Source organism: Bos javanicus, chromosome 25 (assembly GCF_032452875.1).
Source record: "Bos javanicus breed banteng chromosome 25, ARS-OSU_banteng_1.0, whole genome shotgun sequence".
Lineage (NCBI taxonomy): Eukaryota > Metazoa > Chordata > Mammalia > Artiodactyla > Bovidae > Bos > Bos javanicus.
In genome coordinates, this window is record NC_083892.1 from 38,735,492 (window position 1) to 38,751,351 (window position 15,860).

General features: G+C 62.1%; 1 protein-coding gene across 1 annotated transcript; it reads right to left on the reverse strand.

Moving 5' to 3' along the window:
• Positions 1-5,349: 5,349 nt before the first annotated feature.
• Positions 5,350-14,842, reverse strand: FSCN1 (fascin actin-bundling protein 1). The gene is made up of 5 exons (XM_061402257.1): positions 13,884-14,842; positions 7,628-7,784; positions 7,420-7,541; positions 6,984-7,151; positions 5,350-6,663 (listed from the first exon to the last, which is right to left on the reverse strand). The coding sequence occupies exons 1-5, from the start codon at positions 14,713-14,715 to the stop codon at positions 6,461-6,463; spliced, it is 1,482 nt and encodes a 493-aa protein (XP_061258241.1). The 5' UTR covers positions 14,716-14,842; the 3' UTR covers positions 5,350-6,460.
• Positions 14,843-15,860: the final 1,018 nt, after the last annotated feature.

The following is a 15,860-nucleotide window of genomic DNA, read 5'->3' on the forward strand; positions in this document are numbered from 1 at the left end:
GTCTGTCTGCGCAGATAAGGAACACTGGCATCTGTTCGGGGACAGCGAGGGGAGGGGCAGTGGACATGTCCGATGCTCTGCGTTGGAAAATGAAACACAACCCTCGTACACCGTTGCTGGGGATGAAAATGGTGCAGCTGCTGTGCGAGACGTTATGGCAGTTTTTCAAAACCTTAAAATTGGAATGGCCACATGACCCAGCAGGTCCACTTCTGGGTCTGTACCCAAAAGAATGGAAAGCAGGGCCTTGTACGCTTGCGTTCACAGCAGCATTATTCACAAGAGCTAATAAATGGAAGCCGCCAAAACGCCCGTGGACGGATGTGGCGTATCAATACAACTGAACAGGATTCAGTCTTTTTATTTTTTTGGCTGTGCTAAGTCGTCGTTGCTGCTCGGGCTGGGCTTTTCTTTAGGTGCAGCAAGCAGGGGCTACTCTTTAGTTAAGGTACACGGGCTTAGTTGCTCTGCCGCAGCATGTGGGATCTTCCCGGACCAGGGATTGAAACCGTGTCCCTTTCATTACAAGGCAAATTCTTAACCACTGGACCACCAGGGAAGCCCCAGTATTCAGCCTTTAAAAAGAAATTCTGGCACTTGCTACCGCGTGGGTGACCCTTGGGACCATTATGCGAAGTGAAATCAGCTCACCACAGAAGCACAAGCACTGTAGGCCTCCACTTGGGTGAGGTCCTGAGTGTCACGTTCATGGAGACAGACTGGGCAGGGGTGGGGGCCAGGGGCTGGGAGACCGGGAGCCAGTGTTCAGTGGGGACAGAGCGTCCGTTTCACAAGGTGGAGAGAGTTCTGGAGATGATGGTGGCGATTTGATGATGGTCCGACAGTGCGGATAAAGACGGCTCTACTGAACCATTAGGAACGGTTAAGACGGTACATTTTATGCTAGTGTCGTTTAGCTGCTAACTCGTGTCTGACCCTTTGGTGACCCCATGGACTGTAGCCCGCCGGGCTCCTCTGCCCATGGGATTCTCCAGGCAAGGATACTGGAGTGGGTTGCCGTTTGCTCCTCCAGGGGATCTTCCCAACTCAGGCGTCGAACCTACGTCTCCTGCATTGGCAGGCAGATTCTTTACCCCTGAGCCACGGGGGAAGCTCCCTTTATGCTAATGTATCTTACCACAGTTAAAAGTTATTTGGTTAATTAATTGGAATAAAATAAATACAGTGGGGGGTCATGATAATAAGGACATAACATATCCCTCGGCTCCCCCGTCACAGGGGTGCTGCCTGTGAACCTCAGCTCTGGAAAGCAGCCCACCAGGATGGGGAGGCGCGGGGCTGACAGGCCCGCGCCCTGCTCGTCGGGGACGGCTCTGCCTGCGGTGCGCTGCCCTGCTCTCCTGAACCGCCCAGTGGGGCTCGGAGCCCGGCGCCCGCGGTGCAGCATTGCTCTCCTTCTCATCCCCGTCTCTCCTCATCCTGGGGTCACCTCCCAAAGAAGCCACTTGGCCTGGACGCTCGTGTTCCTTTGTTTCTGGGGGAACCGATCCCATGAGTTTCAGTATCTGGACATACCTGTTCCATTTGTTGGTTCTTTACTGAAGCATCACTGACTTACACTGTTATGTTGGTTTCAGGGGCACGGCATAGTGTAGGCTACACATATTCATAGTGAGTGTTACACAGAGATGTACTAAATGCTACAGTCACTACCAGGATAAGTCGTCACCATGTGTCACCCACCACACCGGGGTGTTACAGTATTAACTACACCCCCTATGTTGTGCATTGCGTCCTTGTGAACTACTGATTTTGTACCCGGATATCTGTACCTCTAAGTCCCCTTCCCCGATTTCACTCACTCATCCCCCGCCCCAAGTCCTCCATTCTGGCAACCACCTGTTTGCTCTTTGTGTCTGTGAGTCTGTTTTTGTCTTGTTACTACAATATTTGTCTTTGTTTGACTTATTTCACTTAGCAGCATACCCTCTAGATCCAGCCATGTTGTCACAAAAGGCAAGATTTCATTCCCTTTTATGACTGAGCAGTATTCCATTGCATGTATGTGTGTATATATATATACATAGATACCATACCTTTTTTTTTTTTTTTAGTATTTATTTCTTTGGCTGCACGGGGTCTTAGTTCAGCATGTGGGAAATTTGATCTTCATTTCGGCCTTCAGGATCTATTAGCACCGCATGCAAACTCTTAATTCGCAGCGTGCGGAATCCAGTTCTCTGACCAAGGATTGAAACCCGGCCCCCTGTACTGGGAGCACAGAGTCTTGGCCACTGGACCACCAGGGAAGCCCCCTATTCTCTTAATTCTTTTTTCAGGCAAGGCTTTCTTACTGGGGCACTGCTGCGGCAAGGGGAAGTGAGAACAAGCAAACCAGATCCCCTTGCCGGCTCCTCTTAATTCTTAAAGCAACAACTGTGATAGGGATGTAGCTCTTTCTGACCAGCCTGCCCAGCCCCAGGTTCCTGGCAGGTGTGTCTCCCTCCCCTTCTGGGGGTCGTCCCTGTCTGGTGGGGGTGGGGGCAGGGAGAGGGGTGCAGGGTCCCCTCCCCCATCTCCTGCAGTTTTGGTCTTAATTATTCACACCTCAGGGAGGCTCGGCCTCCTCTTGGCTAAGCTCAGGGGCCCACACAAACCGGCTGGGGCTTCAGGCCAATTGCTCAGCTCCGCCCCACCCCTGCTGGGCAGGCCTGGGCCCCTTCTCTGGGCCTCCTTCTGCCCGGAGCCCCCATCTGTCCCCTTCTCCTCTTGCTGCCCCAGGGGTCTCGGAGCCCCTCCCCCATCAGTCTTGCTGTCCCTGGAAGGAGGGAAACTGAGGCCAGAGGGTCCCCAGGGAGTCCAGAGGGGTGGGTCTCTTTGTAGCATCACCCACTCTACACTTCAGTGTGTTTTGGAGCCCTCCCCAATTCTGGCAGAAGCCGCTGTGTCCCTGGAGGAAGAGGGGCCCAGATAGGTCTGGGTGTCCTCCAACGAGGTCTCCCCGGAGAAGAACAGGGAAAGAGCCTGAGCTGGGGAGCACAGGGGGCTGGGCTTGAAGTGTCCTGTGAGATGCCCCTGGGAAACTCTGAGGGACCCACCTGGGTCCTCCCGGGGCTGGAGCCCCCAGCGGGACTGGGAGACCCAGCCCAAAAGGATGTGAATGGCTGTCTGTGAAAAAAAAATCCCACTTTTTTCTGGCCAGGCTGCATCTTGGGAACCACAGCTGCCCCCAGCTGCCCCGCCTGGCCTCCAGCAGTCCTGCCCCTGCCAGGGAAGGACTCACGGAAGGGAAGAAAGCTTGTCTCTCTTTGCTTCTTCCTTCCTTACAAGTTCAACTGCATGTTCTTCATTTGGGCTCACAATCAACCCCAGTGGAGTAGCTTGGAGCACCGGCTGCACCTGCCCAGACTCGCTGGGCACTCTCTAGGCCTGTTTCCCTATCTGAGCAATGGGAGGCTGGACTCCTGCTCGTCCTCCACGGCAGGCTTGGGGGGAACCCACCCTCAGAACTCTGGGGACCTGCTGGCCCCCTACCCAACTGGAGGTGGGAGGAGCTGCCAGTCAGGGTCTAGGAGAAGTGGGGCAAGGAGTCCCCAGGGACAGAGGGTGGCAGCCTGTGGGCTGAGTGGGGGCGGGTCTGTGTGCCTGTGTGTGTGCATGTCTGTGTCTGTGTGCGTCTGTGTTGTGTGCACTGGGCTCTTGTACGTGCCTGCATGTATTCCTGTGTGCACACACCCACTCGCGTACACAGGTCCGTGTGCCTGTGTGTGCAGGGTCCTGCGGTCCGGGACCTGTGAAACGGAAATCGCTGAGGAGGCAAACATGCTTCTGGCTGGAGGAAGAACTGCACCCCGGAATCTGACGTGGGGCCCCAGAGCCAGTTCTGATGGGGGCGGAGGTGGGGTGGGGGTGGGGGGGTGGGCGCACTTTCCGGTCAGCACAGGTGCTCCTGTGCGCCACGGGAGTGTCTGCCTCCTTCCCATAGCATCCTATTGCCTCCACGGGGCCTGGAGACAACGGCCTCACTCGAGCAGATCCACTCCTCCTCGAGACCCAGCCAGGTCTCAGCCACAACTCCTGACCTTTGCGTGCGCTGTGGTTCCCTGGCCTGGCCGCTCTTCCGTCCCAGGTACTAGGTTAGGCCCCGCTCCTCCCTAGGTGTGATCGCCTCTGCCACCAGACTTTGCACCTCGTTTGCAGAGATGGGGGGGAGGGGAACAGCCCCTGGAACGCGCGCAGCCGGTGCTCATTTTTGCAGAATGCGCAGCCGGTGCTCATTTTTGCAGAATGCGTGGAATTTAGAACCAGCCCCTAGGCCTGGCTCAGAGGATGCGGGCAGGGGTCCGTGGAATCTCTCCAGGACAGGTCATTCCGCTCCTGAGCAGCCCTCTCCTCGGGCACCGCGGGGAACACCTCCACCTCGCTCCACTGCCCAACTGGGGACCCCCACCCCCAACGGTCTGTAAGAGCTTGGCTCTGGAATCCTCATCTGTTCCTTCCACGTCACCGAGACTTTTCTGGCTTCCAGCCTGGCTTGAACAGCGGTGGGGGTTGGTCGCCAGGACCCCGCTGGGAGCTCACCATCCCTTTGTGGCCGCCATCTGTCCTTGTCAATCTCGAGACTCCCGCCCCCAGGGGCCACCAATCACAGCGCAGGCATCCCAGTTTCGTCATCGGCAGCCAATCAGCGCTTCCGCTGACCGCTCAGGCCCCACCCCCCGCCCCCGCGAGACGGCCGCAGGCCCAAGTCCATCTTCAGCCGCCGCCTGCCAGTTGGACCCGTGGGGTACCCATTCCACTCCTAAGGCTGCGCCTTGCTGCTCTGAGCCTCAGTCTGCCCCTCTGTAAGATGGGAACAGGCAGGCTCTGGGTAACAGGAGGGACTGTACAGGAGGGCCCGCCCAGCACCTGTCTCTCTGGAGGTCCCCGCAGGGCTGGCCACGTGGTCGGCCAGGGACCAAGAAGGGCAGGGTGGACTTGGGACCCAGGTGACCCCTCGAGGCCGGAAACTTCCTGGGCTTCTTATCTGCCAGACAGAGAAGTGGCTCTGTCCCTCCGCAAACTGGGCACAGGCGATATCTGATCCAGGCACCCACCCTGGACCGCAAGCCTAGTCCACCCAACTGACTCCTCTCAGGGCCGCTCCCCACCTCCGTGGGAGCCTGCGGTCTGGGGCTGTGGATGGACGCACTGGAGGCCTCTTCAGTATGGAAAGGGGCAGCCCAGGCCTCCACGCTCTAATCAAGGCACACCTGCCCAGGTGTGCTGGTTTGTGTGGGCTTGACCTCTAACCCCTAAACGTGCAGGAGTCGGGTTCCCGGGCCCACACCTCCCGTCTGCCTTCATCCCAACGCGCACGCGCGAGCACACACACACACAGCCTCCGGGTTGCAGACTTGCGTTATTTTATTTTGCTCTTTCCAGTCTGAAGCTACTATCATGGGCGTTTAGAGTTATACAAATGACACTTACAAAAAATAAAAGACCAAGACACCCAGAGTGAGATGCATGGTGGACACTAACCGGAAGGGAGGGGAGCCGGCAGGGGAGGGGCTGGGAGCCATGGGCGGGGGTTGGGGGCAGTGGGGGCTTCCAGGGGGCTCCCAGCTGAGGGCGACGCCCAGCTTCATCCCGCTGAGACCCGGGAGTCTGGTCAGACAAGGAGCACCGACCACACGGGGCCCTGGGTGAGGCGGTGAGGGGCCTAGCACCACCAGGTGAGACCCGGCCCTGGGGTGGGCACTCAGGAGGGTGGAGCTGGAGAAACCCTCTGGGAAGGTGGGGGAGTTTGGATTTGGGGAGGCACCCCGCCTGCCCCACCACTAGTGGGAGGAGAGGGCGCAGAGGCCAGAAGAGGCCTCTGTCTCAAGACCCCCTCAAGCCCACTCATGGCTACAACCAGGCTTGCCTGGGGCTCCTCCAGCAATAACATTTCATTAAAAAAAAAATACTGATTTGGTCATTTTCTGCTTCCAGTCAGGCCAGAGGGAAAGCAAAGAGAGACAGGGGCAGGGACCCAGGATCACAGCAGGGTGTGCAGGGGCAGGAGCCAGCCCTGACCTGTCCGGTCGCAAGGGGAGGCCACCGACAGGCCTGGGGCAAGAGCGTGGCTCCTGGGGGTGTGGGGGAGGATCAGGAGGGGACAGGAGATTCCAGTTACGCACCCTGCCATTCCAGGGGGGCGGGGGCTCGGGAAGGCCTCCCAGCTCCCCCACTCCTCCATGGCCTCTTTGGGGAAATAAGGCTCAGAGTTGTCTGAGGTCAGGAGAGAGAAGTTCCAGCCTCGCCCAGGGCGCAGAAAAGAGGGCAGAGGGCCGGGACAGCCCGCCCAGGGCCAGGTCAGAGCGCCGACCTGCCCGGGGGATGACCAGTGAGGGCACCGTTTGCTCTGGGTTTCCAGTTTGAAAGGCAAGGGGCTCGCCACCCGCAGCAGAGCCCCCAGGAGAAGAGAGTTAGTGTGGGGCGGGGGCGGGGCAGGGAGGGGGCCGGGGGCGCAGGCCTAGTACTCCCACAGCGTGGTGGGGTCGATGGTGTCGGCGCAGGCCTTCAGGACCCCCGCGTGGTCCCCCTTCAGGTAGTGCCCGCCCACCTTGATGGCCACCTTGTTGTAGTCGCAGAACTCCAGGAAGAAGTCCACCGGGCTGTCGCTGCTGCTGGTCACCGACGAGTCATTGCCCACCATCCAGTACTTGCCCGTGGAGTCTGCAGGGGCACAGGGGGGACCCTGTCAGGCCCTGCCTCGCGCTCTGCCCCCCACCCTCCAATCACGGCTCCCAGAGCGTGGCTGGGGTCTGCCCTGTCCACCCACGTGGATGGACGGAGCCCCTCCCAGAGCCCTCTGTCTAGTGTGGTCTCCCTCCTATACCCACGAGAGCGGAAGGAAGGGGCTCCCCACCAGCTCGAGCTCCCACATGGGGCCTGGAATGGCCCAAGCCATGTCAGAGGGTCAAGTGGGGCACAGAGGCGGGGGGCGGGGGGGGGGGGGAGGTGCCCCACCCAGTCCCGCCCACAGGGGCACCTGCCTTTGATGTTGTAGGCACCGTCTCGGAACTCCAGCTGGAAGACGTCATAGTTGGAGCGGTTGGCATCCAGGGTGCCCGTGACCTTGCGGCAGCCAATGAAGCCGTGCTCCCCGCGGAACACAATGATGGGCCGGTTGATCAGCTTCATGAGGAAGAGCTCCGAGTCCCCTGTCCCAAGAGGTGGGAAAGGCAGTGAGCCTCAAGGGGATCCAGGCGGGGGCGGGGGGGGGTGCGACGCCCAGGGTGTGTGTGGCTCAGAGAGGGACAGCAAGAGCCTGGGGTCACACAGCACGCCAGCCCTAGGGGAGGCGGGGTGAGGGCGGTCTGGGAGGACACTTGGCACAGGGCGGGCTTCCAGTGGGGTTGGTAAGTGACCATGGCACAGCGAGACCCTGCCCCAGGGAACTGCGGCTTGAGGTGTGCCCAAGGTGGCTACCTGCCGTCTCCACGGAGGCCGCCAGCTGGCCGTTCTTCTTGGCCGTCACGAATTTGCCATTGGATGCACGCAGAATAATCCTCCGATCACGCCACTCGATGTCAAAGTAGCATCTGGCGTCCCTGGGGTAGGGGGGTGGGGGACAGGATCAGGAGAGGTGCCCCCTGGGAAGGGCCGGTCTGGGCGAGCACGGGCAGCGGGCACTCACTTGGTGGACGCGGTGGACTGCACACCCCCGGTGGTTGTCAGCGTCCAGTACTTGCCCGAGTGGGTGCGGAAGGCGCATTTTTTGGTGTCGCGGTCGATCTCCAGTTGGAAGGTCTCTTGGTCAGTCTCTTCGTCCTGATTGGCCGACAGGTCCATACCTGCGGGGAGAGCCTCCAGCTAGGACCAGGGACCCCCGCACCCCCCAGTTCTGGCTGACCCTCAGCCCTGCCCTCACACACCAGTACAGTGGGGGGCGGGGGGGCTACTGAGAACCCACTGCACGGCTCAGACCCCTCGGCCTCCACATCAGAGGGAGAACCCAGGACCCCGGGCCGGACCAGTTAAGGACCAGAGCCTGCTAGGTCCACTTACACATCACTCTCTCTGATTACAGACATAGAACTCTGCAACAAACCAGATGCAAGAAGATACTGTAGAGCCAACAGGGAGAATCTGACCGTGGCCTGGGGTTAGAGGGGAAGGGTTAATTACTGCTAATCACGGTGTCAATATGTAAGAGGATGCCTTGCTGTTTATAGAGACGCAGGCAAACGCCCGGATGTCTGAGTTCTACCGGAAGTACAAGCAAAACAATGAATGGAGGCCCAGGGAGCTGGGAAGGCAGCTGGGGGGTTGCTACTCGGCGGTTCATTGTTCCCTCCTGCTTCTGTGTACGTGTAAAAGTTCAAAGAGCAATTGCACACGCTCCTTTCAGGAAATCTAGAAAACTCCTCTGAAAGTGCAGTCACACACCCGCAACGCGCACCGCACCCCCGGAGAGCCCCTGTGAACGCTGGGCAACCACAGCCTCCTAACGCTTCCCCTGCGTTCACACATGCGTTTTCTTGACCTTAAAGTGCACGCAGGTGGCAGATCGCGATTTGCACACGACCTGCCTAACACCTTCACGTGTGTCCACATCCTGAAATCATCTGTGAAAGGGGTGGCTTCCGAGGTTTTGTTCCCACAAGCTGCAGCCCCATTGCTTTTGCACACCCGTGCGGACTCCTCCAGCTAAAACCTGCAATGCGACCTTTGGTCACAACCACAAGTTCAGGTCCCCAAGCACCATGGGCCTAAGAGCCTCACTGTCGGGTGAGGGGGCCTCCAGGCCTTTATGAAGCCGGGGCTGGTGGCAGGCACCCCTTCAGATGAGAGGAGGCTGGCGGGTGGCAAAGGCTGGGGGCTGGCGCCGCGCCCCTGGCCCAGGACCCCTTCTTGGTTCTCCAGGCTCCACCCAGAGGGCCTGACAGGTGTCAGCCCTGTGCTGACCAGGTCTCGTGTCCCATGTCAGCACCACCTTGCCTCACAATAGAGAGGGAGACAGAGAAATAGTGCCCTTGCCCAAGGTCACCCAGAGAAAAAGCTAGGGGTCCCCGGGCTCTCGGGAGAAGGGGGCAAACTCCGGCCTCGTACCAAGCCCTGTCCCCCAACCTTCCCTCCCCTCTCTGGACTGGTGGCCGCGGCCTCCATGGGTCACCCTGAATAGACCCTCACCACCGCTGGGCTCAACCCCCCAGCCCCCCAGGGTCCCCTGAGCCCCAGTGTCAGGGATCAGCTGTCTACTCAGGCCCCGGGGTTGGGCTGACTCCATCCACCACAACACCCCCCACGGAGCACCAGGCGAGGAGCAGCGAGGGCTGCGCCTGCTGGGGCTCCCAGGCCCCAAGAGGTGGGCCGTCCTGGGGCCACTGGCTCAGACCCGTCCAGCCAGCCTGCCCCACCCCACCTGACGGGCCACAGGGCACCATGTACCCCACGCATAGGAGGCTGGCTGATGGCAAGGAAAGAACAGGGGAGACGCCCCGCCGGGCACACCTCGGCAGCAGAAAAGGCAGAGGGGGCTCCCCAGGGAGAAGGGCAAGGCGGGCAGGGGAAGGCCGTAAATGGCAGTCAGCCCGCCCGCGCTTGCCAGCCTACCTGCTGGTATGCGGCCCTGCAGGTACACAAGGCTTGCACCAGGCTCAGGCCAGACACACCCGGGGGCCCTTCTCCAGGAGACTTCAGGTCCCGAGCGCTCAGCCAGCCCTGAACCCCTGCTCCTCCCAGCAACTCCCCTCCCAACCCTGGGGTGCATAAAGCAAGACTGGAGCGGTGGGTCCCTGCCCTGGGCCGCACGACGACCACTGCCGTCTACTCAGCCACTCAGACCCCGTCCAGCCTGGCTGTGTCCAGTCCTGGAACTGGTGTGGATCAACAGGCCTAGGCCAGCGAGCAAGGTACTCAAAGTGGGGCCCAGGCGCCTTGCGTGAGCAGCACACCCCTCCAGCCTCAGTTTCCCTCTGTCAACCTGGCTCGGTGTCTCTCCGTCCTGCCAGGAGATTGAGAGCATGGAGGGGCCCGATGCCAAGTAGACACGGGGTATTCTGCCCCCACAGGAGGGGCTGGGGGTAGTGTCCACTCCATCCAGGGGGGCCCCTCTTGGCTCCAAGGCCATGCCCTGATGGGAAAGGCCCCACTCAGCCTTGGAGTCTCTAATTAGAGCTGGGTTACTATGGGAACAGGGTTTTCTTTGGGATTTTTCTTTTCATCAACAGCAGCACAGAAAGCGTGAGTCACAGGCCCACTGGAGCCCCGGGAAGTAAGGAGAGGGATGCAGGGGCTCACCAGAGCCCACAGGCACATCCTCCCACCCCGGAGACGCCGGGCCCCGCCCCCGTCCATCATGGCTTTCCCAGTCTCCAGCCCCGGGGCCATCCTGCACAGACCAGCCTGCAGCACACCCCATGGTCTCATCCCCCCGCAGCCTTAGCAGTCCCCAAGTCCCCTGGATGGTCAAAAATCAGGCGCTCTCCACCACCCCCATTCAGTTGAAGGGAGGGAGCCCAGAAGCTTCTGTGGCTTCACCTCACTTCTCCTCCTTGCTGTCAACTCTTGCCACTACCTAACCACCTTAAATCCCTACTCCATCCTTACACGAGCTGTTCCCTGGGGCCAACGTGACCTGCCTTATCAAGAGAACTCTTACACATCCTACAAAGCCTGGCTTGTCCAGCCCTTCCTCAGCCAGCCAGCCAGCCTCACCTTCGAGCGCTGGGGCTGGGCACTTCCTGAGCACGGAGACCCCAGGGCCCAGCTGGTCAGAGGCAAAGGGGCTATGAGATCAGGGTCTGGCTGGAGCCCAGGGCAGTGTGTGTAGATGTTAGTCGCTCAATCATGTCCGACTCTTTGCAACCCACCGTGGACTGTAGCCCGCCAGGCTCCTCTGTCCATGGGATTCTCCAGGGAAGAATATTGGAGTGGGTTGCCATGCCCTTCTCCAGGGGATCTTCCTGACCCAGGGATCAAACCCAAGTCTCCCTCACTAAAGGCAGATAGATACCTTACCATCTGAGCCACCAGGGAAGCAAAGCCCAGGGCAGGTAGGCACCAAAGAAGCTTGAATACAGCTCACTCAGCGGCCCTGCCTGTGTGGTCACAGTGACCCCACTTCCCAGGACCTGGGGTGGATGTATGCCATCTGCTTTGTCACAGCAGCTCTCAGGACCCCCAAGCCCTGGTGGCCGACCTTGCCTCTAACAGTGGCTGCGATGACCCCGTCCCAGAAATACGGTCTGGCCACAAAGAACGTGCCCAGGTGGAGCCCTTTACAGATGGGGAGACTGAGGCTGGAGAGCAGCTTGCCGTTTCAGCAGGAAGCACCCCACCCGCACCGGGCCCTGGCTGCTGGGATGACTCACATCCCCCACCGGCAAAACCCAGGAGGCTCCTCCTTCCTGGCCCGCGTTTCCCAACATGTGTCTGGAGGAGCCTCCCCCGCCTCCCTGCCACGCAGGCCTGTCTAAAATGGCCTCTGCAGGCACGCCCCCCAACCCCGCGCGGCCCCGAGCCCCCCATCACCCTCCATCCCGCCAGGTAGACCCGACGTCAGAACGGACCCCAGAACCTGAAGCCAAGGCAGCCCCAATCTTGGCCTCCAGAGCTCCCTCCCCTTTAAACACACAGATGAGCCCTTGGCTCTCCTGCTGCAATTTCCAGCAGCTCCTCTTGCCCCATCGGCCTGAATCACAGCATGACACCCCCAGCGAGCCTCACTCAAAGGAGAGGGTGTCTGTCCAGGCTCGCCACCTGGTACCTGCCAAAAATACCCCAGGCTCTCTCTGCCCCTTCCAGGCCCAGGGGCCTTCTGGCACGTTTTTCCCAGGGAATGGGTGGGATGCAGCTGGCAAGCACAGAGCATCCTTCACTGATAAGCACCCACTCCGGGTCCTGCAGCCCTGCTAGCTGATCCAGTCCCGTGGACCAACCTCACAAGCTGCTTCTCGGCCAGCACTGGGCTTTCTGCTCCTCTCTGCCTCGGGGCCTGTGCACAAGCTGTGCTCTGTGTCCTCAACACTGTCCCACACACCTGATACAGCCCCCCTTCTGTTCATCCTCAGGTCAGGTCAAATGTCCTCCCCGGAAAGGGACCTCTCCCATCTAACCCAGGGCCCTCATGGACCACCTGGAGTCCCAGACACCTCTGTTGCCCAAGATGGGGCTCATGTCCCAACGAGGACACGGCGCCCAGCAAGGAAGGCGCCGGGACGTGCTCACTTACTCACCACTCAGGCCTCAGCATGCCTCACTCGCTAGGGGCTCAGTGTTTGCAGAGTAGGTGAGGAGTCCTGCCCCACCTAGTGCTGTGTGAGACTGGAGAGGGGAGACCCTGTGGTCCCCAGAGGCTGGGAGGCATCAGGGGGTCCAGATGAGGGCCCTTTCTGGACTCAAACCCAGTTCTGCCTGCTGCATACTTATGTGTGACCTTGGGCACAGGGCTTCTCCTCTTTGGGCCTAAACCCGCCCATCTGCAGGATGGAAGAAGCTTGGCCCACTTCAGTCCGCAGCCGGCAACTTCGGGTGAAGCTGCCACGGGGCTGCAACCACCTGGGCAGAGTGCGGACCTCAGGAGGGTGGTCATCAGGAGAAAGTGGGGCCATTGCCTGGGGTTCCCACCCAGCTATCTCCAGAGGCCAGGGTCCAACTTCCTGTCTGGGGGGAGCAAGACACCCAGAGGTTCCCCTGGGAGGAAGAAACAGACTGCCTTCTGGACCAAAGAAGGGGCGAGGGCGCCAGAAGGAAGAGAAGCCGCCTGGGGTAGAATCTGAGCCGGGAAAGAGGGGGCTCATTCTGGCGCGCAGGCCGGTAGGAAATGGCCAGGACAACGGGAGGCCCCGGGAAAGGACGCGTCGAGTTGCAGCCAGCTGTTCCAGGCTGGAGTCTTAGGCGGTGGGTTTACTTGAGGGGGGGGCGCTTTCCGAGGGTGCCGGGCTGGGGTCTCCCGGTTCAAGCTGGGACCGCTCTCGGGCACCCACGGAGGAAAGCGCACCGGCCGGGAGCCGCAGGGCGGGGTGCCTGGCGGGCAGCCACCCCCACCACGCCGCCCTGGACCTGGGCGCGAGCAGGGAGGCCGCCTCCTGGGGCGGCTTCGGACGGAGCACCCGGCCCGGGGGGCGGCGCGGGGGATTCCCAGCAGGGGGACCCGCAGAAAGCCGACTCCCTCCCCGCCCAGCCTCATCTGGTTTTCTCATCCGCAGAGACCGAGCAGGACAAAGGGGGCGAGGGAGGGCCCTGTCGAGGAGCCCGCCCCCTGCTCACAAAGGCCGCGGCCTCAAGCGCGGGGCGGACGCGGGAGGAGGGGCTGGGGGGGAAGGGCAGACACTCGGGGCGCCCCCCTCCAGCAGAGGCCAACCCCTCCCAGCAGCCAGAGTGGGTGGAGAGAGGCCTAGCCCCGGGGGAGGTGAACGCGCACCCTGCGGAGACCAAAGGACCCCCATCCCACCCGCCAAAGGCGGCCCTTAGGGAGTGCGGGCGCGCCCTGCGCGGGGGGCGACCCCTCGCTCCGCCCTGGAACTGAAGACCCACTAACGGGGGGAAGGGCACGAGGCACCGGGCGAGGGGCGTCGCCTCCCCCAGGGCTGGGCCCACGGAGCCGAGGGATCCGCACGAGTCGGGAAGACACAGACTGAGCAAGGGGCGCGAGGGTGGCACCCGGGGCGGGGCCTAAGAGCGGCCTAGGGAGCCCCAAGCCCAAGGCGGAGTGGGGGCCGCGCCACGGCCCCCAAGGATGGGCAAAGCCCCACCCCTCGCCCCTTCCTCGGGGTCGGAGCGCAAGCCCTGCGGCCGGGTAGGGTGGCCTGCACGCCTAGCGGGGGCGGACCGGGCGTCGCTCGGGATCGCCGCGGGCGAGGAAGGGCGGGAGGCGGTGGGGACGGGGGTGGGGTGGGGTGCGCTTTGTGCAAGGCCCGGAAGAAGCGAGGGACGGCATCCCCACTCACCCTGGCGCGTGGACACGTTCCTCTCGTTGGCCGCCTGCAGCACGACCTGGGCGCAGCTCTGCTCCAGGGCGAAGAGCTCGTCCTTGCCCACCTTGGTGGCCTTGCCCGCCTTGAGCGTGCCGCTGGGCCCCGACGGCGCCAGGTAGCGGCCCTCGCAGTCGCGGAAGGCCACCTTGCCGGAGCGGAACTCCAGCGTGTAGCCGGTGGCGGGCTCAGGGTGCGCCACTAGGCGCCCGTCGTGGCGCAGGAAGCGGTGGTCGGCCGTTTGCAAGCTGTAGCGCTGATCCTGGAAGGCCAGCGTGATGAGCGAGTCGACGCCCCAGGGCACGTCGCGGTCCACCGAGATTTCGTCGGCCGGCCGCGCGCCCAGGTGCGCGTAGCGCTTGCGGGCCAGGCTGTAGATGTTGACCTGCGGGTGCATAGCGATGTGCACGCTCCACTTCTCGGCCGGCGACACGGTCTGAGCGAAGCACGACAGGCGGTCCTCGGTGCCGCCGAAATAGCGCCGGTGCACCTCGGACTGCAGCGACCAGCGGCCGTCGTCGTGCGCCACGATGAGAAAACGGCAGTCGGCGCCCGGCGCCTCGTGCTCACAGGTCACGTTGCCGTCCTTGTCGGCCGCCAGGTAGCGGCCCAGGTGGCTGCGGAGGCACACGGCGGCGCTGCCCGCCTCGTCGGGCGGCTGCTCCAGCGTCCAGATCTGCTTCTTCTTCAGGCTGCTGGCCGAGGCGTTCACCTTGAACCCGAACGTCTCGGCTGTCAGGTACTTGTTGCTGCAGTTGATGAGACCGAACTGGATCTGCAGGGCCTCGGCCGTGCCGTTGGCGGTCATGGTGGCGGCTGGCGGCGGGCCGGCGCGGCCCGGGCGGTCGGTGGCGGGTCCCGGCGGCGGTGCCCTGCTCCTTTGTTCGGCGGCGGCAGAGGCCGTGCGCGCACCCTCAGCAGCGGCTTTACAAAGCCGGCTCGCGGCGCCCGAGCCCCTTTATAGGCGGGGTGACGTCAGCGCCGCCAGGCCCCGCCCCCGTCCCGCCCCTTCCCGGGGGCTAGCAGAGCCGGGGACGCGCCGGCGTAGCCAGTGAGTGGCGCGCGGGGCCTGGAGGGGCGCTGGCGGCAGCTGCGCTCGCAGCGGCCCCTCCGCTCGCAGCGGCCCCTCCTTCTGCACCGCCGGCCTCTGCAGTACCCCCCACTTGGGGCCACCGCCCCCTTTCCCCCAATACCAAAGCCCCACCCTCGCGGCGCCGCAGCCTGAGGGCTCCCACAGAGCAGGGGACCCCTCGGAGGCCCCCCAACCCCAAGCCCAGTCGGGAGGAAGGCCCGAGTCAGATTAGAGGTTGTGCATTAGAGACGTCGGAAACCACGGAGCTCATCAGTACTAGCGGAGCGCTCCGGAGGCTCCTGGAGGAGGTGGACTTAGCGCAGAGCCTTGAAGGAGCAGAGAGGGGACCCTCTAAGTGCCTGTGGGCGGAAGGGTGGGCGCAGGCCAAGAGCTGGGAAGGGGTCTGCCGACCCCAACTCACCCAACCCAGGCTCTGCAGCCTCCAAAGCGGGGTCTGTGGTTCCCCGAAGCGTCCCTCCCAGAACACTGACCAGAAAGGCACCCTCCTTCCTGGGGGTCCAGGCACCCAGCCCCACTGGCCCAAATCAGTCTCCGGAGTAGTGACAGCGTTCCCATCCCGAGGCTGCAGAGGTCACAGGGTTCTGGTGAGGTTCACAGGCATAGAGCAAGTTGCTGTTCCATCACTGAGTCGTGTCCAACTCTTTGCCACCCCATAGGCTGCGGGACGCCAGACATCCCTGTTCTTCGCTATAGAGTGAGTAGTGAGCCCTTTTATGGAGCAGGTAAGAGATGTGCTAGGACTCAGGAAGCACAGCCCTAAGGGGGGCAACCCGCATCTGGAACCCCAGGGGCCAGCACGCCTCCCACTCTGTACCCACCCCCAGGTCCCACTGCACTGGACTCTGAGCCTGGTACCCAGG

Bases quoted from the DNA above. Each gene is read 5' to 3' on its own strand.
- FSCN1 (XM_061402257.1), bottom strand. From the start codon at position 14,715: ATGACCGCCAACGGCACGGCCGAGGCCCTGCAGATCCAGTTCGGTCTC. The intron at 7,785-13,883 runs GTGAGTGGGGAT...CTCTCCCCGCAG, and splicing joins GAACGTGTCCACGCGCCAGG to GTATGGACCTGTCGGCCAAT. The intron at 7,542-7,627 runs GTGAGTGCCCGC...CCCCTACCCCAG, and splicing joins CAGTCCACCGCGTCCACCAA to GGACGCCAGATGCTACTTTG.